Source organism: Spea bombifrons, chromosome 3 (assembly GCF_027358695.1).
Source record: "Spea bombifrons isolate aSpeBom1 chromosome 3, aSpeBom1.2.pri, whole genome shotgun sequence".
NCBI classification, from domain to species: Eukaryota; Metazoa; Chordata; class Amphibia; order Anura; family Pelobatidae; genus Spea; species Spea bombifrons.
In genome coordinates, this window is record NC_071089.1 from 74405365 (window position 1) to 74426288 (window position 20924).

The 20924-nt window shown below is 40.5% G+C and overlaps 1 protein-coding gene across 5 annotated transcripts in view; it reads right to left on the reverse strand.

Annotated features, from left to right (window-relative positions):
* The window catches only part of FAM135A (family with sequence similarity 135 member A), a 43386-nt gene extending 22905 nt beyond the window's left edge, over positions 1 to 20481 (reverse strand). For 3 of the 5 annotated variants that reach the window (XM_053458676.1, XM_053458677.1, XM_053458673.1), the window contains exons 1-3: positions 20347 to 20481; positions 9219 to 9292; positions 5064 to 5177 (exon numbers count right to left, since the gene is read on the reverse strand). In XM_053458676.1, the coding sequence (XP_053314651.1) occupies positions 5064 to 5140 (77 nt within the window). In that variant the 5' untranslated portion in view covers positions 5141 to 5177; positions 9219 to 9292; positions 20347 to 20481. Of the gene's footprint in view, positions 1 to 5063; positions 5178 to 9218; positions 9293 to 20336 lie in introns of all 5 variants that reach the window. The other 2 variants (XM_053458675.1, XM_053458674.1) reach the window with 2 other exon arrangements.
* Positions 20482 to 20924: the final 443 nt, after the last annotated feature.

Here is a 20924-nt window from a genome sequence, read left to right on the forward strand (position 1 = left end):
TAAAAGGCCAGGGCAGGTCACATCATAGCAGCTGGGAAGCTCCATATTTTTACTGCTGGCTCCTAACTTTTTCATCATATATTTGATCTCTATGAATGTTCCTGCGACCCCAAAAAACACAAAACAAAAAAAAACCTACCTGGCTGTTAATTCTACTTATATCTGCCCAGCCCCAGACTACAGAACTCAGAATGTCCCTGCATCAGCATACTTCCCAACAATTTAAACTCCCATCAGTGGATATGATTCTTTACACATCCGTGCTGCCACATTCTAACTACACTCTTCTCAAATAAAAAAAAATAGACTAGAAGCAGGTTTAGAGACAGTTCATAACATGTCAATTTAGAGTTTCTAAAGCAAAAAGAAATAGTAATAAGTAAATAAAAAAGTACATGGTTTAAGCCATTAAAGAAATCTAGAGCGAAATGCTAGCGGGCTCCCTTAAATCCTCCCTGCTGTGTCACTGATAGGCTCCTGTAAATGTTTACCACATTCATTGGACCATCAAGCAACATGGTCTGAAGTGAACTGTAATAGTGAATCACTAATGCTTTCTTGGAAGAAATAACAAAAAAAAAATGTTTTTATTTTTGGACACGCAGCATTTTCTTCGAAAATGTGTGGGATTCTGAATAATTACAGTCTGGCATTACTTATCCTATCATATGTCGAACACGACTCATATCCTGCTGTAATATTACGGACAATGTCTACATTCCGCATGAGATCTTACAAGCGCCTTCTTTCCTCCCACTAAACTGTCTCAGAAACCTCTTCATGGTCTATCATCTCTGGTATCAGACGTTCCTACACCGTGTTCTTAAAAGTCATAGATGTCACAATCAGCCATACCAGATATGATAAGCATAATGAAATGAAACAAAAAGGAAAACCCATATCAAAATATTCAATTTCAACAATTAGATCAATAGTTCTGCTCTCTCTCTCTCTCTCTCTCTCTGATGAGGACTGTGGGTAATCCTCTGGTTAAGCAGTGTGCTGTATACAACAGATCTCAAGTATGGTATAGTGGTAAATATGCACCCTGCTGTTTCAATATAGCAACAATATAACAACTGGTATTAGACTGGAGCACTTAATGGTAATACACAGTGATTTTCACAGCTCATTGCATTGTATGCACCACTGCATAACTATGGAGACAATTACAGAACGATGGAATGGCTCAGCTCCAGCTCCAAAACAACTGCAACTGAATGGTTTATGCACTCAACCCGGAGCTTGGCCGTCCTTGTACAATATACAGTTAAAGCCCCTTCTCAGATTAAACTATGCATTATGCAGGGATGGCACAAGAAACTAGCTCACGTATGAGCAAACAGCTCACATATGATGTTGTTTTCTTACTACCTCTTTAAGGAGAAAGAGAAAATGAATTAACCAGTTTGCAAAATTTAACACATGGTTTAAAAAAAAGTATAAATTATGTGAACAAAGGTATTGGGACATCTGGCCATTACACCAATAGGGACTTTTACAATATTGCTATCTAAATGCATAGACATTAATATGTCGTTGGTTCCCCCTTTGCAGCTATAACAGCTTCCACTCTTCTGGGAAGGCTTTCCACAGATTTTGGAGTGTTTCTGTGGGATTTTATGCCCATTCATCCAGTAGAGTATTTTTGAGGTCAGACACTGATGTTGGGCAAGAAAGCCTTGCTCGCAATCTCTGTTCCAGTTCATCCAAAAGCTGTTTGATGGGGTTGAGGTCAGGGCTCTGTGTGGGTCAGTAAAGTTCTTCCATACCAAGCACTGGGTACAGTCATGCTGGAATAGAAAAAGGCCTTCCCCAAACTGTCCCCACAAAGTTGTAAACATAGCAATGTCCAAAATGTCTTGGTATGCTGAAGCATTTAGATTTCCTTTCATTGGAAGTAAGAGGCCCAAATACTAAAAATCAGCTCCATAACATTATCCCTCGTCCTCATCGTTACAGTTGGCACAATGCAGTCAGACAGGTAACGTTCTCCTGGCACCCGCCAAACCCAAACTGGCCCATCAGACTTCCAGAGAAGCGCGATTCATCACTCCACAGAACAAGTTTCCACTTGATCCGACGCTTGGGCATGGAAAACCATTCCATGAAGCTCCCACTGCAGTTTTTGTGCTGATATGCTCAGCTGTGACTTTATTTGGTCTTCCACTGCTGTTCGTAAACACTTCCACTCTCCAATAATACCACTTACAGTTGACCGTGGAATATCTAGCAGGGATGAAATTGTACGAACTGACTAACTGCAAACGTGGCATCCTATCACAGTACCACGCTCAAATTCACTAAGCACTTCAGAAGGACCCATTTTTTCACAAATGTTTGTAAATGCACAGTGCGTGGCTAGGTGCTTGATTTTATACACCTGTGGCAATGGGTTTGATAGAAACACCTGAATTCAATAAGTGGTATGTCCCAATACTTTTGTCCACATAGTGTGTGGGTATATATCTATCTATATATATATACATATACTGTCCTGCGGCAGACAGCAACCTGGTTACCTTTCAATAGAGCTCGACTGGCTACAAATAATTTATACACTACAGTTTTTAATAGTATTTGTATTTAAAGGGGTAAAAATCAATCACTGTCAAAGAGAATTAGCAACAGACAAAAAAGGGAGAAAAAGGGGACACGATTTACAATTGTGGAGTAATCACAGCCATGTCTGCGAGGTATCCCAAGGACAGACTCCTTCGCATAACGATGCCTGGATTCTTCTCTTTTCAAGGCTGTACCCTTTAATAACTTCATCATAAACAAATCGCATATACTAACGCATTGCCACACAGCCTTGACATATCTTCCACCCCATGACTGTAACACCTGTTCAAAGCTCAGCTCCCGTTTCAGCAAAACATAGGTTGCTGATGATTCTACCGTGTGGTTCTGCAACGTAAAACCTTTTGTGACATTTAGCAGTTGTTTCATAATTAAAAAGGAACAGTCTAAAGGATGGCTGTGCATACTTTTGTTAATTTATTAACTTGCTCATCTGAAATACATCCATGGCTGTCCAATGTCCATTCAAAAGATCTCTCTAAACAGATAACCAACTAAATATAAAAGGCATTGACTGCAATGCACTTTCCTTGCATCAAAACTCACACTGTTGAGTCAAGCTGCAGAATTCCTGGTAGAAATGACCCTACATGATAACTGTACAGTTCCTAATCAAGATCCCATTGAAACCCCACATCCATATGACTGTTCTGGTCAACACAATATCACCTATTGAGAGCCCGGTCTAAGTGGTTTTCTCATCAAAGCAGGAGTTTTTGGTTTTAGCCCAAATTATGACGGCCTAAGAGAAGCAGGTTCCCTTGGAAAAAAAGGGCTTAGCTGTTGCTGGAAAAGAAGCAGCGCACTGTGGTGACTAAACAAGAAAAGTCACCCAACAACAATATCAAGGTCTGCAGATAAAGAACGTTCATGGGAGCAAAAAATTATTTTCAACACTAACAAAATACATTGCTGTATTTTATCCTCAAGCAAAAAAATAATAAATTCAATCATGCAACAAAGCTCAAAATCTTATAATGCAGGATGTTATTGTACACGGTCCACACTACAATACTGTAAGAACATTAGGAGTCAGCATGGGCTAGCATTTACAGTTCTTCTGGTAGCAGTGTTGCTTTATTTCCCTTAAGTCACCTTATAAAGAGAAACAATGCTCATATTGACTTAGAAACAAAGCATCCACACCAGAGCACTTTACTATTGTTTGTTATATTTTAATACTAAAACAAAAGAAAGCAACAGGAAAGCACATGAAAATAACTTGAAACATGAAAATAGCCCCAAATAGCCATCAATCTGGTGGCTAGTGCTGAGGACTTCAGCCTGCAGGTCGGCAATATGTTCTGTACATCTAAAGATTAAAGAAAAGCTCTGAAATCCTACACAGCACGCACTTTACTCAAGGCATTTGCTATATATTTTTAGATTTTATAGATTTTGTTATTATTAAAAAATATCTTCTATTTGTGAGTGAATTCTGGCCTTGAACGAGAGCTTTGGAATTTTATAATAGGTAGATGATTGCGCTATTTATGCCTCGGTGCATCCAAACAAACCCAACGCTTCCAGTGCCAAGAAGTACAGCAGAAAAGGCTGCTCTTTATAAAACTAGACCCAGGCTCATAAAAAGGGGTTATGTTGATTATATAATACATTTATCAGATATATTAAACGCCTATATGAAAAGTAGAAAGGATGCATTTATGAAATCAAAACGGTCACCATCTAACAAACTATAAATACAATAAATTATAAGTTAGTTCCTTAAGAGGCGGATGGTGGGCATGGATGTCAAAATAAGAGATAAGTAATAAGCAAACACTCTCAATGGGTTACCTTACAGACACACTTTACTGTACTGGACACCCCCACTAAAGAAGAATGCATATTAAACTACTCTGCAACTGTCCTCTTCCATTGTCTGGAAAGCACTCACATTGAAATCAATAAGAGCTTTCCGCACGTGCACATGACAGACCCCCAGCCTTTTATTTTAGGTAAGGCCTTGTACTTGTTGAAACGCATAAGGCACCAGACTTCGAGATATTACAAGACTAGAAAAAGTCTTTGCAATAACATTAATAGAGCAAACGATGGATATAAATAACAAAAGATATCTGTGAAAAGATACAGTTATTGTTTACATGCATACTGAAAGTCAATAGAAAAGCCCCAGAGACCCGTTCTACAAGAGAGACATAAAGAGCAATGGCATCATCGTTCAAGCCTCCAGGAATAATTTCACCTTCTGCAAGATTCATCTGGAAAATGCGATAATATGCTGCTAAATACATTAGATATTTTGATGACTTTGGTACGGAAGATAAATGGATGTACACTCATTTAACGACAAGCAGATTTTGTCAAAAGCTAGAAACAACCTCAACACTTTTCCAGATTAGCAGACTCAAAACTGGAAGTAAACTTCAAATATTTTATTTCAACCTAACATGTGATGTTAAAAACATTTGGATGATATTCTTACCTGGAAAAGAAAAAAAAAAAATAAATAAACTCACCCTCTTTGAAATAAATCCACATTGTAGAATTTTTGGAGTTCCACTGAAAATTCAACAGTGGCTTGAACATCACTCATTTTGATTCGAGACGGAGACACCAACGTTTTTTAGTCACTAGAAAACAAAAAAATAATTTGATGCATTTTGTTTCATGAAAGGGGAAATAAAACATCATGGGATAACTTAAATTGGATTACGTGGCAAGTATAAATGTGTTGTTCAGTTGTAGAGTGCCCTATTGTTCATATAAACAGCTATGTAAAAAATTTAGTTGAAACAAAATTAATAGCATGATCTCATGATTTTTTTTTAAATACATAAACTCTAATTCTTCATATATCAGTCCATGATGTACAGTCCATGCTTTTAAGTTTTAAATGGAAACTCCAGCTATCATGTGTTATCATACTTTAATGCATATGTTAGCTGAAAGGTCTCTTTAAATTTCCGTGGTGTCCTTCTTGCAAATGAATGAGGGGATTGCGCAGAATCCCCTAATGTGCATTTGCCCCCTCACCTGCCCCCAGTCATTGATCACTATAGAGAGAATACAAATGTCAACAAAGCTTGAGTAAGCAAGAGAACGTAGAATGTTTAAGTCGTGCACCAAGGATCCAGAATAAAATTTACCAAAATATACTATACAGCACAATATATGTTGATTTTAACCAGGGTCCTCAAGTGGAATGATTTGGAGGTATCATGTACCTGCGCTGTAAGTCTATCTAATGCCACCAGTTCTGAAACCTTGGCTGTGATAAGAGATAGAGCCGGGACCTGGGGGTATAAACTGGTATAAACTTAACATTTATGGGATAAAACAAATCTTGTAGATCATTTTGCAAATGTATAGCAGTGTTGTAGAGACTTGTTCCAGTGTAGTATTTATATTATTTTTGTTTACACAGTTTTGTGAAACTACCTAGTATACTCTTGGGTATTCGACTAGAAGCTATCATGAAATGATGTTGGAAATGATATATAAACAAGCAGCTCCCCGGAGTCTATTTCCAAGTTACCAGACAGTTACAGTAACATACATATCAACTAACAGGAACCTATAGATTTCCATTAAACAGATTCTGCACAATAAAGACGAATGGCTCATATCGCAAACTTAAAAAAAAATAGTGGGCTGTCGCTTACGCAAGAGTTTCAATTCATAAATTCTGATGCAAATTTCATTTCCCAAACCTAGCATACAAGGTATTGCAATCATAAGGAAGGGATGTTAGCAGCATTACAAATAGTGTACACCGGACTCCAGAATGGCTGTCTATGAAGATCCATGCATAGGTTTTGCCAAAAAACTAGGCAAAACAAGGCAGAATAATTCTGTGTGAAAACATACAGAGACCATGACTCGATCATCTAAAACAAGGAGCAGTTCACATGGAGGTGGGTTTCATCAGCCAAAGGGAAAGGGGTCCACAATTGAGAAATGAAGAGATTTTATTAAAATGTAAATTGATTTGAAGGGACTACTGCTCAAAGATCCAAGCTGTGTGTTCTTTTGCCAGAGTCAGGTTTTGCACATGTATTACATATCTTGGGGAATATTTGGAAGAGGTTCCATTGTCAGTTTCTGAGATTTCCTTGTAACATTGTGACTTTGGAGAAGCGGCTAGAAGTTCCCAAGAATACATTGCTGCGGAGGCAGAAAATATCTTACCAAACACTTCCTCCGCCCAACAAACGGTAGAGGAAGTGGATAAAAGAGGAAGTATTTGATTTCTTAAGATTTGTTTCTCTGATTGTATTTAAGCATGGAAGGCACCACGTGTATCATAGCTATTACATTACATTTCTTGGAAAAATATCAGATATGTTAATATTTTGCAAGTATGTGTATATGGTATACCAGCTTGATAGAGAGAGAGAAAAAACAAGTGGAATGATTAAAAAGAGAATAACACCAGAAATTATGATTATTCTATTGGGTTTCATACTATTTCTAAGTAGATGATTAGATTTCATACTACAGCATAGCCACCGACACCTACTTTCAAAGTTTTCGTATCATTCAGATTTTACAATAAGGCACTGATGTCATTTCTATAGCAGCATGCATTAATGCCATCTCCCACCATTTGTATAGCCAATATTAAAACGAATAAATGCAATTACCGTATTTGCTCGATTATAAGACGAGGTTTTTTTCAGAGCAAATACCCCTCGTCTTCTAATCGGGGTCGTCTTCTAATCAGACCTCAAATAGCACCGCTGCAGGGGACCTGGATCCTCCTGTCTCACCCGACCCCCCCCCCATCATACACACACTTACCGGTGCTTCCTGCTGTGTTGCCGGGGCAGCGGGTTGACGTCTACGCGATCCGCGTAGACAACGTCCGCTGCAGCCGGAAGGAGGTGTGGCTAGCAGCGAGGGTTGTCTGCGTCCGTCGCATAGACCTTCCCCGACTGTCAGAGATTAGAGTTCCCCGCACCGGTGCGGCACCGGTGCGGGGAACTCTGATCTCTGACAGCCGGGGAAAGTATACGCGACGGACGCATACAAACCCCCGCTGCTAGCCACACCTCCTTCCGGCTGCAGCGGAAGGCGACGTCAACCCGCTGCCCTGGCTGGAAGCACCGGTAAGAGAGGGGGGAGAGTGGGGGAAGGGGGGTGAGACAGGGGGGGGAGAGAGAGAGTGTGTGTGTGTGTGTGTGTGTTAGTTAGTTAAATGGGGGTATAGGGTGTGTGTGTGTGTGTGTTAAATGGGGGCATAGGGCATTTCTGGAGTGGCGTTAAGGGGGCATTTAATAGAGCACTCTGCCTCCTGAAATGCCTATACCTCCCTATATGCCACTCTGCCCCATAATATGCATTTTAACCCCCTAAATGCCAGAATGGGATATAGGGGTATAAGGCATTTCTGGAGGCAGAGTGGCACATAGGGGGTCAAAAGGCATATCATGGGCCACAGTGCCATATTGGAGTGGCAAGCCTGGGGGCAGATGTGCGTAACTGGGGGACAGGTTGGAAAATACAAGAAATAAAAACAAAAAAAATCTTTTTCTCAATCATAGATTTTATTAAAAAAAATAGTTTACATGAATTAACATTTACTGGTAAAACTTTTTTCCTTTGGGGTCGTCTTATATTCAGGCTTTTTCTTTTTTTCCTAAGTTAATATTCAGATTTTGGGGGGTCGTCTTATAATCAGGGTCGTCTTATAATCGAGCAAATACGGTATTCGGTTCTTTTCAGTGTTAAAACAATTTTCATTAGATAGCTGCACATTTGTTTACGTGTCCTAACTGTGTTATCTTAACCCAATGTAGTAGCAAACATATATACTGCTAATCATACAACCTTCAGATAAATCTGACTAATGCAAGTCCATGGAGAAAGGACTTCATTAGCACTGCCATAAAGAATCAACTCAGTGTGGTGCTAGAGCTGGGAAAGACACCCGAAACGTCTGCACATACAGGCAAGCCACAGGTGTGCAGGAAAGGACGATTATTGGAATAAAAAGAAATAAAACCCACTTTTTCTGGATAGCCCACTGAAAAAAATATTTTCTATGGTACTTGCCTTCTCAGATCACAATAGCTCTTTAATACAAAACATTACTTATATTATCATATCTATATCAATTTCTGAAATATGCAGGATTTACATTTTTCTTTGTTACTTCATTTGTGTTCTGTTTTTGCACATGATCAGCCCCCACATTAATTCAAGTACATGCTTTCCAATTGCACATTAGATTTAAAATGATTACATTGGTTTGTATGGATTTCATCTTATACTTGGTGTCCCGGCAGGCAGATTTATATTTAGATTTTAACTCATATGTATACCTCTAGCTAAAGGCAAACGTAGCAGCAAGGCTGTAACCTATTAAATGCCACTGGGATAAAAACACATTCAACTGCCAAAGGTTCTGTCAAATCCCGGGACCGCTACCACATACACTATTCAATGTCGCAAACCATGGGAAAATAAATAAACTGCTTACATTTTGTAAAAGAATGTTTCCTTCACCCTTTACTACAGTGTTCTAATGGTCCCGTAGCCACTTTGCCTGGCCTGGAGTCTATTTGCAGCTTACTTGAGTTTATTATGTATATAGAGGTTTGCAGATGTTTACGTATACCATAAAGTGTTGAATTGTATTTTGTCCTACCGTATTAGAGCATTGTTCTTACCTCCAAGGATGGATTTTCCATTTCAGCTCACTTCCAGTTCTCCATCGTTGCTGCCATAAGCACATTGTCTGCACCTCGGGAAAACAAAACAGGAATTCCTTACTATTAATATTTCATTCCCTCTCTGTTCGGTGGATACACGTGCACACATTAATCGACGAACACTAAAAGCATCAGCTTCCTGAGTGTTCCTTCTAGACGCCTGTAACTCCCCAGCATCCAGCCTACAAGGAGGAAGTTCTAAACGTCTTCATTTGAAACGGTGTCCATTGTTGTTCATTCCTGGGTACATGCCACCAGCCAGGTTAACATCTGAACAACATACTTAAATGTGAGAGAGGGATTCCGACACGTCACTTTCAACACATCTGCGATTTTTCCCTTGCTGCATGAAGCTACCATTCCATCTCACTCATAACCTGCTGCCCATACCAATGATTACACGGCCACTGGGTTTCCACATTGACTCGAGTAAACTAAATTGTCAAATGCAATCTGTCTACCTCTATGTTGTGTGAGCACACCAAGAAAAAAATACTCTACACATAATGGAGTAATTACTTCTCCTTCTGTTACTCAATATAGGAAGCATCTTGAGAGCAGCTTACAATAAAACCCACAGAACTGGATTCAAATGGGTCTAAAATGGTATGATGTGAGGCAGCAAAGTTTTTAATCAATGGGGCTACAAGAAGTCTGGGAAACAACCTAACAGTGATAAAAGCATCTAATATCTTTAAATATAAAGTAAGAACTGTAAAATCGTGCACATAAAATTGTGTTCCTACAACTAGAAATATAAAAATTAATAATTAGCAAAAAAAAAACTTTTGCAAGGTTTTCCAATGAAAAATTTTAAAAATATTTCACTGTGGTAAGAAATATTTGCCACGAAGAGGATAAACCAGTAGAAACAGCTAACACAGACATAATTCACAAAAACATCAGGTTGGGGATTCATGCCTTGGGCCACATCCTGATCATGGCATAAAGGTCCTCATAGATTTGCTTTGAGTCTTGCGTGTACGGCTTTACAAGCAGAGCAGTAAAAGTACTGCGTGTGAGCGTGAAAGGGGTATATCAAAAACTCAAAATCCAGCCTTAAAACACGATAACTTTTCATGCTGCATTTTAAACCTTGAGCATCCTAAGCACGGTGTTCTATAAGCTTTTTGTATAGACCGATCACACACACAAAGAAGACACAAATGCAGTGAGGCAAGTGAACTGGAGACAAATGCAATGCAATGCACCCAACATTAGCAGCACCCTGGCACATCTCCTCGGCTGAACAAAGAATGAACTCGTCAAACTGAATCAAACGGACACGCTTGCCTTTCTGACAGGTGAAACCAAAATCTGGTTTTCTGAGCATAATCTGCATTGTCTGCTCTGAAAATTACATTACATCCTTAAAAGGGACAACAAACCTGGCACCCTTCATATTAAAGTATGCTTAATACACATTCTTCCAAAACAAAAAGAAATGTAAAGTTCTTACTAAACGCAGAATTGAATAAATGCAAAAGCCAGCTCACCTCCCTATATATTCGTCTGCACGGATCCGCACGGACTTGATGCGTGGAATAAACACAAAGAAAAAGAGGGGGTCGATCCAGCACTTTAATGAAAAAACTTCCAGCTTTTATTTTACTTCAATATTACTTCAGACCTGTGATAAAGAGCGGGGTGCCGTTCAAAACGCGTCCAGATTTCGGGTCTCCTGTGCACGTAGGTGCACTCAGGTGTGAACTATGTTTTTTAATATTGACGTAAAATAAAAGCTGGATGTTTTTTCATTCAAATGCTGGATCGACCCCTTCTTTTTCTTTGTGCTTACTAAACGCAGAGCATGATCTGATTGGCTGCGTGAAGCCACCAAATCGGTAGCAGGACGGCGTGCCAGTTAAAATCAAAAGTAGCACTTTCATTCATGCGCACAGGGGTCTGAAGAGACCCCGGCACACAGAGTTACCGTGAGCCAGTGCTAGAGCTGACTGGAGGGCCGAACACATCTCCTGCACGGCATTTAGCTGGGGGGGTCCGGAAAGGGGAAAAGCCTGCAGAATCCCAGTCAACATAAAAATGTAACAGGACCACGCAGCTTATCATATCATATCATGGCCGGCCTGCCCCTTTTCCAAGCAAATGCAGCTTCAGGACCTGGTACACTTGCCAGCAGATCCGAGTATACATAAGGAAGCTTAGGTCAACCATTTAGAATACTAGTGTTTGTTGAACATCCTGTCAGCATGAAATAGCTATAAGCATACCTAGATGAAAAGAAAACACAGACGTGAGTGTTCACCACCCTGTAATTGCTAATAAAAAAAATAATAAACGAATTAAAAAAATCTTATATTATTGTCATGGGCGAGAAAAAAAGATAAAAAAAATAAGTTCCTGTTGTTTTCATGGGGTATAATCACTCCATTGAAGAAGTAATAGACACTGATGAGCGATTACCCTTTTGTAATGAACTCCCGTGACCCATCTGTCTATTAGCAGAAGTGTAACAGGAGCTGCTGGCTGGGTGTGTTCTTCTAACACGCTCCTTTCTTACTAACCAAGAGATCCCAACCCAATGAGCTTGTTTTTCCTTCTTTCTATGAATCAGCAAAGGAATGGAGTGAAATAAGGAGCTTAAAGAGCGTTTCTTGTAACTACATGACCAACAAGGGTTTGCAAGCACGGCACTGTTCGTATGGGTGTAGCGGCGCTCCTGATGTTGTAGGTCTACAAATCGTAGCATCGTCTGCCAGGCAAGCGTTTCCCAGCCAAGCTAAACCTTGCAGCCATAGACTTCTGCTTACTGTAAGGCTGAGGCGACTACAAAATAAATATGCGGACGTTTGCTGCTATGGGGTTAAGCGAGACCAGACACACTTCCTCCAAAGAGCTTTCATTACTAGTGTGACTATTTACTAAACCCAAACATGTAATTAAAATATTGCTTAAGGTCACCCAAGGGAAAGTTAGGTAAATTATATAATATGAGCTAAGAAAGTCAAAGCAAGAATAAATAAATAGCGATTTATGATTCCATGACTCGTTTGAAGTCTTTGGAATATTCTACAATGCTGTGCCTGTGTAAGAATTTTCACGTTTTATTTTTTTTTTTAAATAATAATAAAAATATCCTAAAATATATTGTAAACGTGAAAGAGTAGGGTTCCCTTCTGTACTGCTATTTATTCGCCCTAATTGTAATAATTGTACAAAACTTGATAGTGCTCTATAAATAAAATAAAAAAATGAAATGTAATGACGGCGAGAGGACAAATCCAGCATTCGTGGACATTACACCCTAAACATTACTAGGACATCAAACTGGATATATTTAGATAAAGGAAACATATAGTTCATAGTAACCTAAAGGGAATTACGGTTCAATCACCTTAAACGCAAGCTTTAATATGAACTGCTTATGCTTGAATACATTGTATGTACAACCCTAAGGATTAAAAGATTAAAGCTAAAGCTAAGTATTTTATCTCCAATTTGCCACACTGTTGTGATGCTTTGCATGTCATGATAAATAGGTATCCTTGCTGAAAGATTAAACGATAAAGCACTGATTTTAAATACCAAGGTAATTCATCCGGGTCTAGATATGCTGGGCTCAGAACCATTCAGCCCGTCTAGCCTGTCCTGTAAATTTGCACCTGGCCCATGTTACCATAAACGAATGCTTGTTTGTATAGCGAGAGGTATTAGCCGTAGAAAGAGGGAAGTGCTCATGCCGTTGTACAGAGCACTGGTGAGACCTCACTTGGAGTATTGTGTACAGTACTGGAGACCGTATCTCCAGAAGGATACAGATACGTTGGAGAAAGTTCAGAGAAGGGCTACTAAAATGGTTCATGGATTACAGGATAAACCTTACCAGGACAGGTTAAAGGATCTTAACCTATATAGCCTAAAAGAAAGATGTGGTGGGGCAGGGATATACGATAGAGATATTTTAAAAAAGGGAAACAACCACAAAAGGACACAGTCTAAGAGTAATATCTTTACTGAGAGGGTAGTGGATGCACGGAATAGCCTTTATGCATGCATGGGATGGATATAAGGCTATCCTAGATATAAGATAATTGGGTGCAATGGATGGGACAAATGGTTCTTATCTGCCGGCACATTCTGTGTTTCTATGTCTGTTTGAGTTGCTGGATAGAAACAATTCACACAATAAATACATTGATCGGGACACGCTGTTGGAAAGTTAATCATTGATTGATTGATACAGTGTTTCTAAACATTCAGAGTCATATGACGAGTGCTTTCCTTTTTTACATAATGCCAAATAACCTGCCACTAAACAACAATATGCACTGCCGGAAGTTTGACTCACTTTAATTTGTGCTAAATGCGAAATCAGAGCAGCTGGTGTTTTTACTCGCTTGGTAGATAAGTCACGCAAACCATTACCCTACTGTACACATGATCAGCAAGCTCCTAACGGCTGCTCACCTGCGTATGCAAATGATTTGCGATAAATCTGTAATTATGTTATCAGAACAATTCAGAGGACTTTTTATCTTTGAGCTTGGAAGTTAAACGGCCGTTGCTGTCAGCTTGAGCGTCAGGAGACCATGTTTCCTCCTTGCAGCTGGATTCACAACTGAACCCAAAGTTACATTGTAACAGTAGCCAGCCAAAGAAGTTCAGCAGAAAGGGTGATTGTCCTTTTTCTCATTAAATAAATGAATGGAAAAAACTGCAAAAAATTGAGGCATATCAATGGAAAACAATGAGGAACCGAATGCTCAGGTAGACTTCCGCCAAACGCTTTTTACGAGTGGCTCATCCTTAATTATAGGCTACGGTGACTCTCTAGACTGTAAGCTCGTTTGAGCAGGGCCCTCCTCACCTGCTGTCTTTGTTAGTCAAATTATGTTACATACTACTGGTTGTGTCCTGTCTACCCATTGTACAGCGCTACGGAGTTTGATGGCGCTATATAAAACAATAAATAATAATACTGCCATTCTCAAAAGTATCTCTTAGAAGCCACTGAGAACATTACCCCTGTATAGTACACAAAGTGTAAGCTTCATAAACAAGTTAAGATGAAGCAAATACACATTAAGCTAACAGTGGGCTACAATATACTGAATTCTGTCTAGTGCTCATAGTATGTTTAAAAGGCCTCTAACAAATGCTTTTTAGAATGTCATGTGATCATTTAATAGCTTTACCGTTTTGTTCATCTAAAGCATCTGCAGCCTATAAGTGGACACCATGCATGAAGCCCATTAGGCGAAATGTCTGCATGTTGTGTGGCTCTATTTTCTAATATGTATTATCTCCTGTGGTGGCTGCCTTTATTTTTAAAGCCACTCAATAACAAGCAATAATAAGCAATACGTTTTATTCATTTAAATCCACGAAGGATCCATCAGTATACTCTGCTCAGGTGGAAACACCTGGAGATGCAGCATACAAGCAAATCTTTTCATAGTTCTTTGATTTTCAGTTTTGAGTGTGCTTTTCAGTTTTACAGTCAAGCTGGTTCTTTTATTAGTGAAAGTTCCATTAATACATTACTGATGAGAAAAAGTACTTGACCCCCTGTTTGATTGTCTGCATTGTTGTATATTTTGGCCACTGAAGGTTATTAGATCTTCAACCAAATTCTAATATTAGAGAAAAATGAACATGAATGAAGAACTTTTTTAAATAATGTATGCAAAACCCAATGCCCCTCTTGTGCCTGCAGTTATTGTTTAGTCTCTTAGTGCTGTGGAGACATTGTGGCCAAATCTCTATGCTTTGGAGCACATTCAACAGAGTTCTTCAACCATTCACACCAATCTAGTCTTCATCAGAATGGTTGAAGAACACAAGTCCCATTGAAATGTTGTATCAGGACCTGAAACAAGTAGCACAATCCCCAAATTTTACTTTCTTATACAGGGACATTGATGCCCAGATTTAATAAATATCACAATTATGAGCTGTTTAGGCTCAACTTTATCTAATTAATTGGGATTTTGTGCTATAAACAGGCAACAAAGTCATACAGGGGACAAATATTTTTTCACACTGGCACATTGGGCATTTCTATTCATGAAAATGACAGGCTGACATTGTTATACCTGCACGCGAAGCCATGCATTGCTCCTTCTCCTAGAAGATCTAAGAGTTAATCCTCAGACAGATACACCTAGAAACACTCCGTATTACTGTACTCTGGTAAACAACTAAACATCCCAGGAGGTCCAATTAATGCCTTTGGAGAAAGCACTACACACGGGACCATGTACTATCACAAAATATCCTCATTTTGCTTACGCTACTAGCTCACGTGCGGCACATCTGTGATTATAGGGAAAGAAAGTAAAATGGGGAGAAACAAAAGCTGCCATACAATAAATGCATTTTCCTCTTATTATATCATACTGCTCTATTAACGCTGGATGCAGCATTGGCAGTTATATCAAACTATTAATCTCTTTCTGCCACAATAATCTCCCCTTAAAAAAGCTATTAAAACGAGTACTTCACTTCAAACGCTCTTACAGGGACAACTTTTACAGATTAAATATTGAACACTGCTTATTATTTCCGTGGCAGCTTAGCGATCCTTTATGATATTTTCAGGAATCCTTTGCCTTTTTTTTTTTGGAATTTTCTTTTAAAAACACTCATCAAAAACAGCTTTGATATAGTATCTTTCAAAAGACCATCACATCATCCACGATATTTCACACAGTTTCAAAGATAATAGTCCTTAAGTAACATTAGTACAAGCTACAGGAATTAGCAAAATAAGCATTCAAAGCAAGTGGGTCTTTTATATAAAGACGACAGACACGGCAATCACTTTATTGCTGATGCTGGGAGCATTACTGTTTAATTATGTATTACTACGTTATTATCCATAGCTTTACTTCTTATTACCAACCTTGCCCTGAAAAATCAATACTAAATAAATCCAATAAGTCAGTTAATATATAGGCTCCTCTTGCAACTTCACAATACAAGAACTTGTTCTCTACGCACAAAGCACTAAATATTCTGTAATATATATACCTATACGCACTAGACGGCATTCACTGAAGTAGTTTTCAAGCCCAGGATGAAAATGCATGTTTGTTATCCCAATGAGATTCCCACAAAGGAATGTCAAACATAGAAATAAAAATGTATTATTCAAGAAAATCTTCAAACCCGCATACCTAGTCTCGAAAATATTTACAAAAATGACAAGGAGATTTATGAATTATATTGTGGAGCATAGTCTCCGATGGACTGAGTAGGACGGCTACACACAAAGAGAAAACGTGTATGCCTATATTAATATGAAAAACGCCAGCGCACCAGAGGGACATACTAAGAAAAAATAAGAAACGTTAACCTTACTGGCTGGTTTATCCCTCTATATGGCAGATACATCTCGGCTCGATGTACGATAAGAGCATATGACGCGTATCGTGGCCTGTTGGCAGCCCTCGGGGACTGGAAGTATCCAAATCTGCTCCAATACAATTAGGTGTAAACAGCTTGTGTATATAGTTATTCACCGTTTAGGAAACCGCTCCCAGTTTTGACAATTTTAATGGGGACTCAACAGCGCAAATGCAACTTGTAGGCACCCAAGGGACACAGATAAATGGGGGACTCCTCCATGTCAGAGGTAGCAAAAGCCCTCGGTGAGCTAATCTTACCAGAGGGGTCAAGAACTTTTTAGCGGACACTTAATGATTACATTTTTCATCTTGGGTATCCTTGTTCAAACTGCACCCGTAATAAAAAGCGTAATAATCGCTTCTCCCTATCTGCAGGAGGCCTATATTCCTCCAATGTGCGTTTTCTACGTTATTTATATATAAATGGCCACTTGCATGTGATCATGCTTCTAGGAAGGAACACATATAAATCAATAAATTTTGAAATAAACAAGGAAATGTACTAGCTAACCCATATCTTATTTGGATAACTTTTAGCATGTTTTATTTTAAATGGTTGCGTATATACTGTTGAACATAAGCAAGAAATATGCACATGTCTAGACTCGTTACCAAAGGATGACCAACGGTCATCACTCATATGTATAAAGGTAGCTGGTAAGCACATGCATGTCTTTACAGTCTGTAAAAATCCCTGGTATTTTACTACAGCATTTTAGTTAAAGAAGGCCTAGTAACGGGTGCCAAATCTAAACAAACATATTGCTTCTGGTTACGGGATGCACTGTTAGTCTATGCAAGCAATAGCCATAAAGAAGAAAAAGCAGCGTTCTTCAAACGTTTTCCCGTAAGCCAGTGCAATAACATGAGACACTCCCAACCCTAGTCCTATCGCTACACGGAAGGGCAGGTAAGTTTAAAGCACATTTGTCAGACAGTAATCATAGGAACCAATTACATGAGAAATAATTTGTATCAGCAATAAAAGAAACATACAGCTCACACTGCTCTACTATAGCAAATCCTAGCACAATCAGCAAGGTGTAGCTCAGGACTTGTCAACAAATGGCTCGGGATTTGCCTTACAACCATTCATTTAGAGGAAGAGCACATTCTTGAAGGGCAGCAGTCTTACAGCTTAGGAACATCTGGAGCTCCAGAGAGCTGTCTTTGGCAACAAAGATTCCACTGTTAAACTCCAACATCCAAGTCAGTCCTACTGTATGGAGCTGAAACCTGGAGGACAACCAAAACAAGCATCAGGAAAGTCCAGATCTACATCAACAGCAGCCTCAGAAGTATTCTGCAGATTCACTGGCCAGACACCATCAGCAACACCATTCTCTGAGACAGAATCTGCCAAGTCCCAGCAAAAGAAGAACTCAGGAAGAGAAGACAGGGCTGGATAGGGCACACGCTATGCAAGCAGCCGTCCAACACCACCAATAAGGCACTAAGGGGGAACCCTCAAAGCAAGCGGAAAAAAAGGCAGTCCAAGAAATACCTGGTGACATGACCTCAAGGCTGACACCAAACACATGAGATATACCTGGGACCTGAGAATGGCCCAAGGCAGAGCACTCTAGGGATCTGTTGACTATACCCTGGCAGGGGTGATGGGCATAGGTAAGCAAGCCCATTCTCACAGCTCCCTCACTCTGATATCGGCATCCCAGTCCGCTCTCCTGATACTGTCACTCAGTACAGCAAGGGTAGCGTGAGAGACCTGGCACATGCAAATAACAGGCATCTTGCAACCAACAACATGTTGCAACCCCAAGCTGGGAAAGCTGTGCTCTAAACTGTGAATTTCTGCATTTATGAAGTTATATGATAAAAGACGCAAAGAAGACGAAGAAGAGAGACTAAGGCAGAGATGGACATGTGGTAGTGTGTCCTTCAAACTGCAGCACATTGTTACATTCTAGACACACAACGCATGGCATTGCCTCAACATCCACATCTGCAGGGTTGTTTCGTAGCACTGAAGGCACATTTTCTATCAGCTAAAACAACAACACGCTGAACACAGGAAGCATGCTGTAAGTTCCTGCATCAGCTGATAGTACGACTGAATCCTCGGTGAAGAACCACGGGGGGAAAAAAGGGGAGGAAAGCTGAAATTTACCACACATCTTTTGTTCTATAATATTTCCCCTTTGCATCATATTAACAGTATAAACAATATATTTACTAATCACAACCAAATTCAGTTCAAGGGACAGTCCAGCCATTACATTCCCTTTAATGCATATGACAGCTGCACGGCTCCTTTAAATGTTCACGTTACACGGTTTCCAAATGCATGGCGGGATTCTGCAGAATCAGCCACAGACGTCAGCCCCTTTCCTCCTCCACCAGCTAAAAGCCGTGCAAGATCCTCACTTCCAGCTCCAGTGCTGGCTAGGCAAGCACTCAACCCACAGTGCGCATCTGCGGCAAGCATTCCCTTTGATTTGGGAATGCTTCAAGCAGGCAATCAGTGGCAGCAAAGATGGACCATGGAGAGCAGCTGCTACAGCAGGGCTGCAGCTTCTAGGTCTAGGTTCTGCTGTCTAGGTTTCACTGCTGTCAAAGGTGCCGCCGCAAGGCTCTTACCCACGACGTTCCTACCAACAGCAGCGCAAACATCAATTCCGTCAAGCCTGGTTGTTGAGGATTTTACGTCTGTAGTAAATAGATGACTTGCTATGGTTACGGCACACAGCCGCACGATTCCACTTCTCAAGACAAACCATGCGCAGTAAATGACAGTTACTCCTAAAATAACCCCAGAAAGGCCAACGCTTGCTCATGTTTACAAGCCTGAAATATAAATATTGTCAATAAAGCATATTTTTAGCAGGGTACATTCTTGTTGCTCTTCCACGCGGGCACCGGATCATTGTTGGACTGAGATTCTTGAAATGTCTGCATACTTTGGAGAAAAACAAAGAACAGGACACCTGCATCCTGCACGGCGCGCTCGCCCTGAAGATGATGAAGAAGCCAAACAAAAAAAACCCCCCTGGCCTTAATCTCTTCTACCGGAACTGGGGTCTGTTACGCGGGAAGCTGCAGATAAGGACCTCCAGAGTTTGGTTTAGAAGACACCTTTCTCGGTAATAGATTGCAAGCCTTTGAGACCACAATATGATCATGTGCCTGAAGAGACCTGGACAGCCTCAAAAGCTGCAATCTAGAACGCTTGAGTGTTTCATCTTTAGTAATGTGTCACGGTATACGGTACTATTCTACATCTTTAGACAAGAAACATGCACAGCAAGTGTCAGCAACACAAATGGCCCCAAATCACAATATACAACAACACAACAAAATCCCTCACTTACAAAGGTAATAACTTCTAAACAGTGAGCATTCCCAGCCCTATGAACCTGCTGCAGTCAAATATCCATATGCTGTTATACATATGTACACACCACAACTACACACACAGCTACAGCTACAGCTACACACACCACAGCACAGCTACACACACCACAGCACAGCTACACACACAATGATTGACACACCAGAAAGACCAAATGCCCCGAGCACCCGGTTACCACACAAAGACATACCCCAGTAGGAACACTACCACCCAGATCACCCCGCAGTTTGTGCATATGCCCCACACAGGGGCAGTCACTTCTACCCACTCTCACACACCCACTGCCACACACGGCTCCCCTCCAGCCGCCATTTACAGCCTCTGGCTCCCGCTTACCGCAAGTTACCTTTCAACGGGAAGAGGGAAGACATGAACCGAAGAGACCCGGCCACAGCCCCGGCCTTGAGTATCGCAGCCATCCGGCCGGCCACGGACACACGGAGAGGAGGAGAGATCGTGAGCGCCCCGCCTCTGAGTGACAGCTGGGGGAGGGACAGCGAGCTGTGAGAGAGAGCTTCAGCCGGGCTGCCTGCCTGGGGCCTGCTCGCTCCACACAGCCACGTCCGGTATAGCAGGCGCGCCGCACACGCACTGCTCCATAGGCTGCACACACTCACCGTGCATGGCTCCGGTGTACGGTCATACGTGTGTCCACATGCCATACATACCAGCCGTAGCGTGACCAAAACATTAGCCCATAGTAACCATACGTGTTCTAATTCATCAATAGCTTACAATCACAAGTAATACTCTCTGTGACCTGCATCATGATTTCAAAGATAATTATATATAAATACACACACACATACATATATATATATATATAATAAAATTTTCTTGCAGCAATGCTCATCACATATGCAGATATAGGTGGGCACCCTGGCACAACTGGGTGAGCCCAGGCCTTGCTCGGGAGGAGTGTGC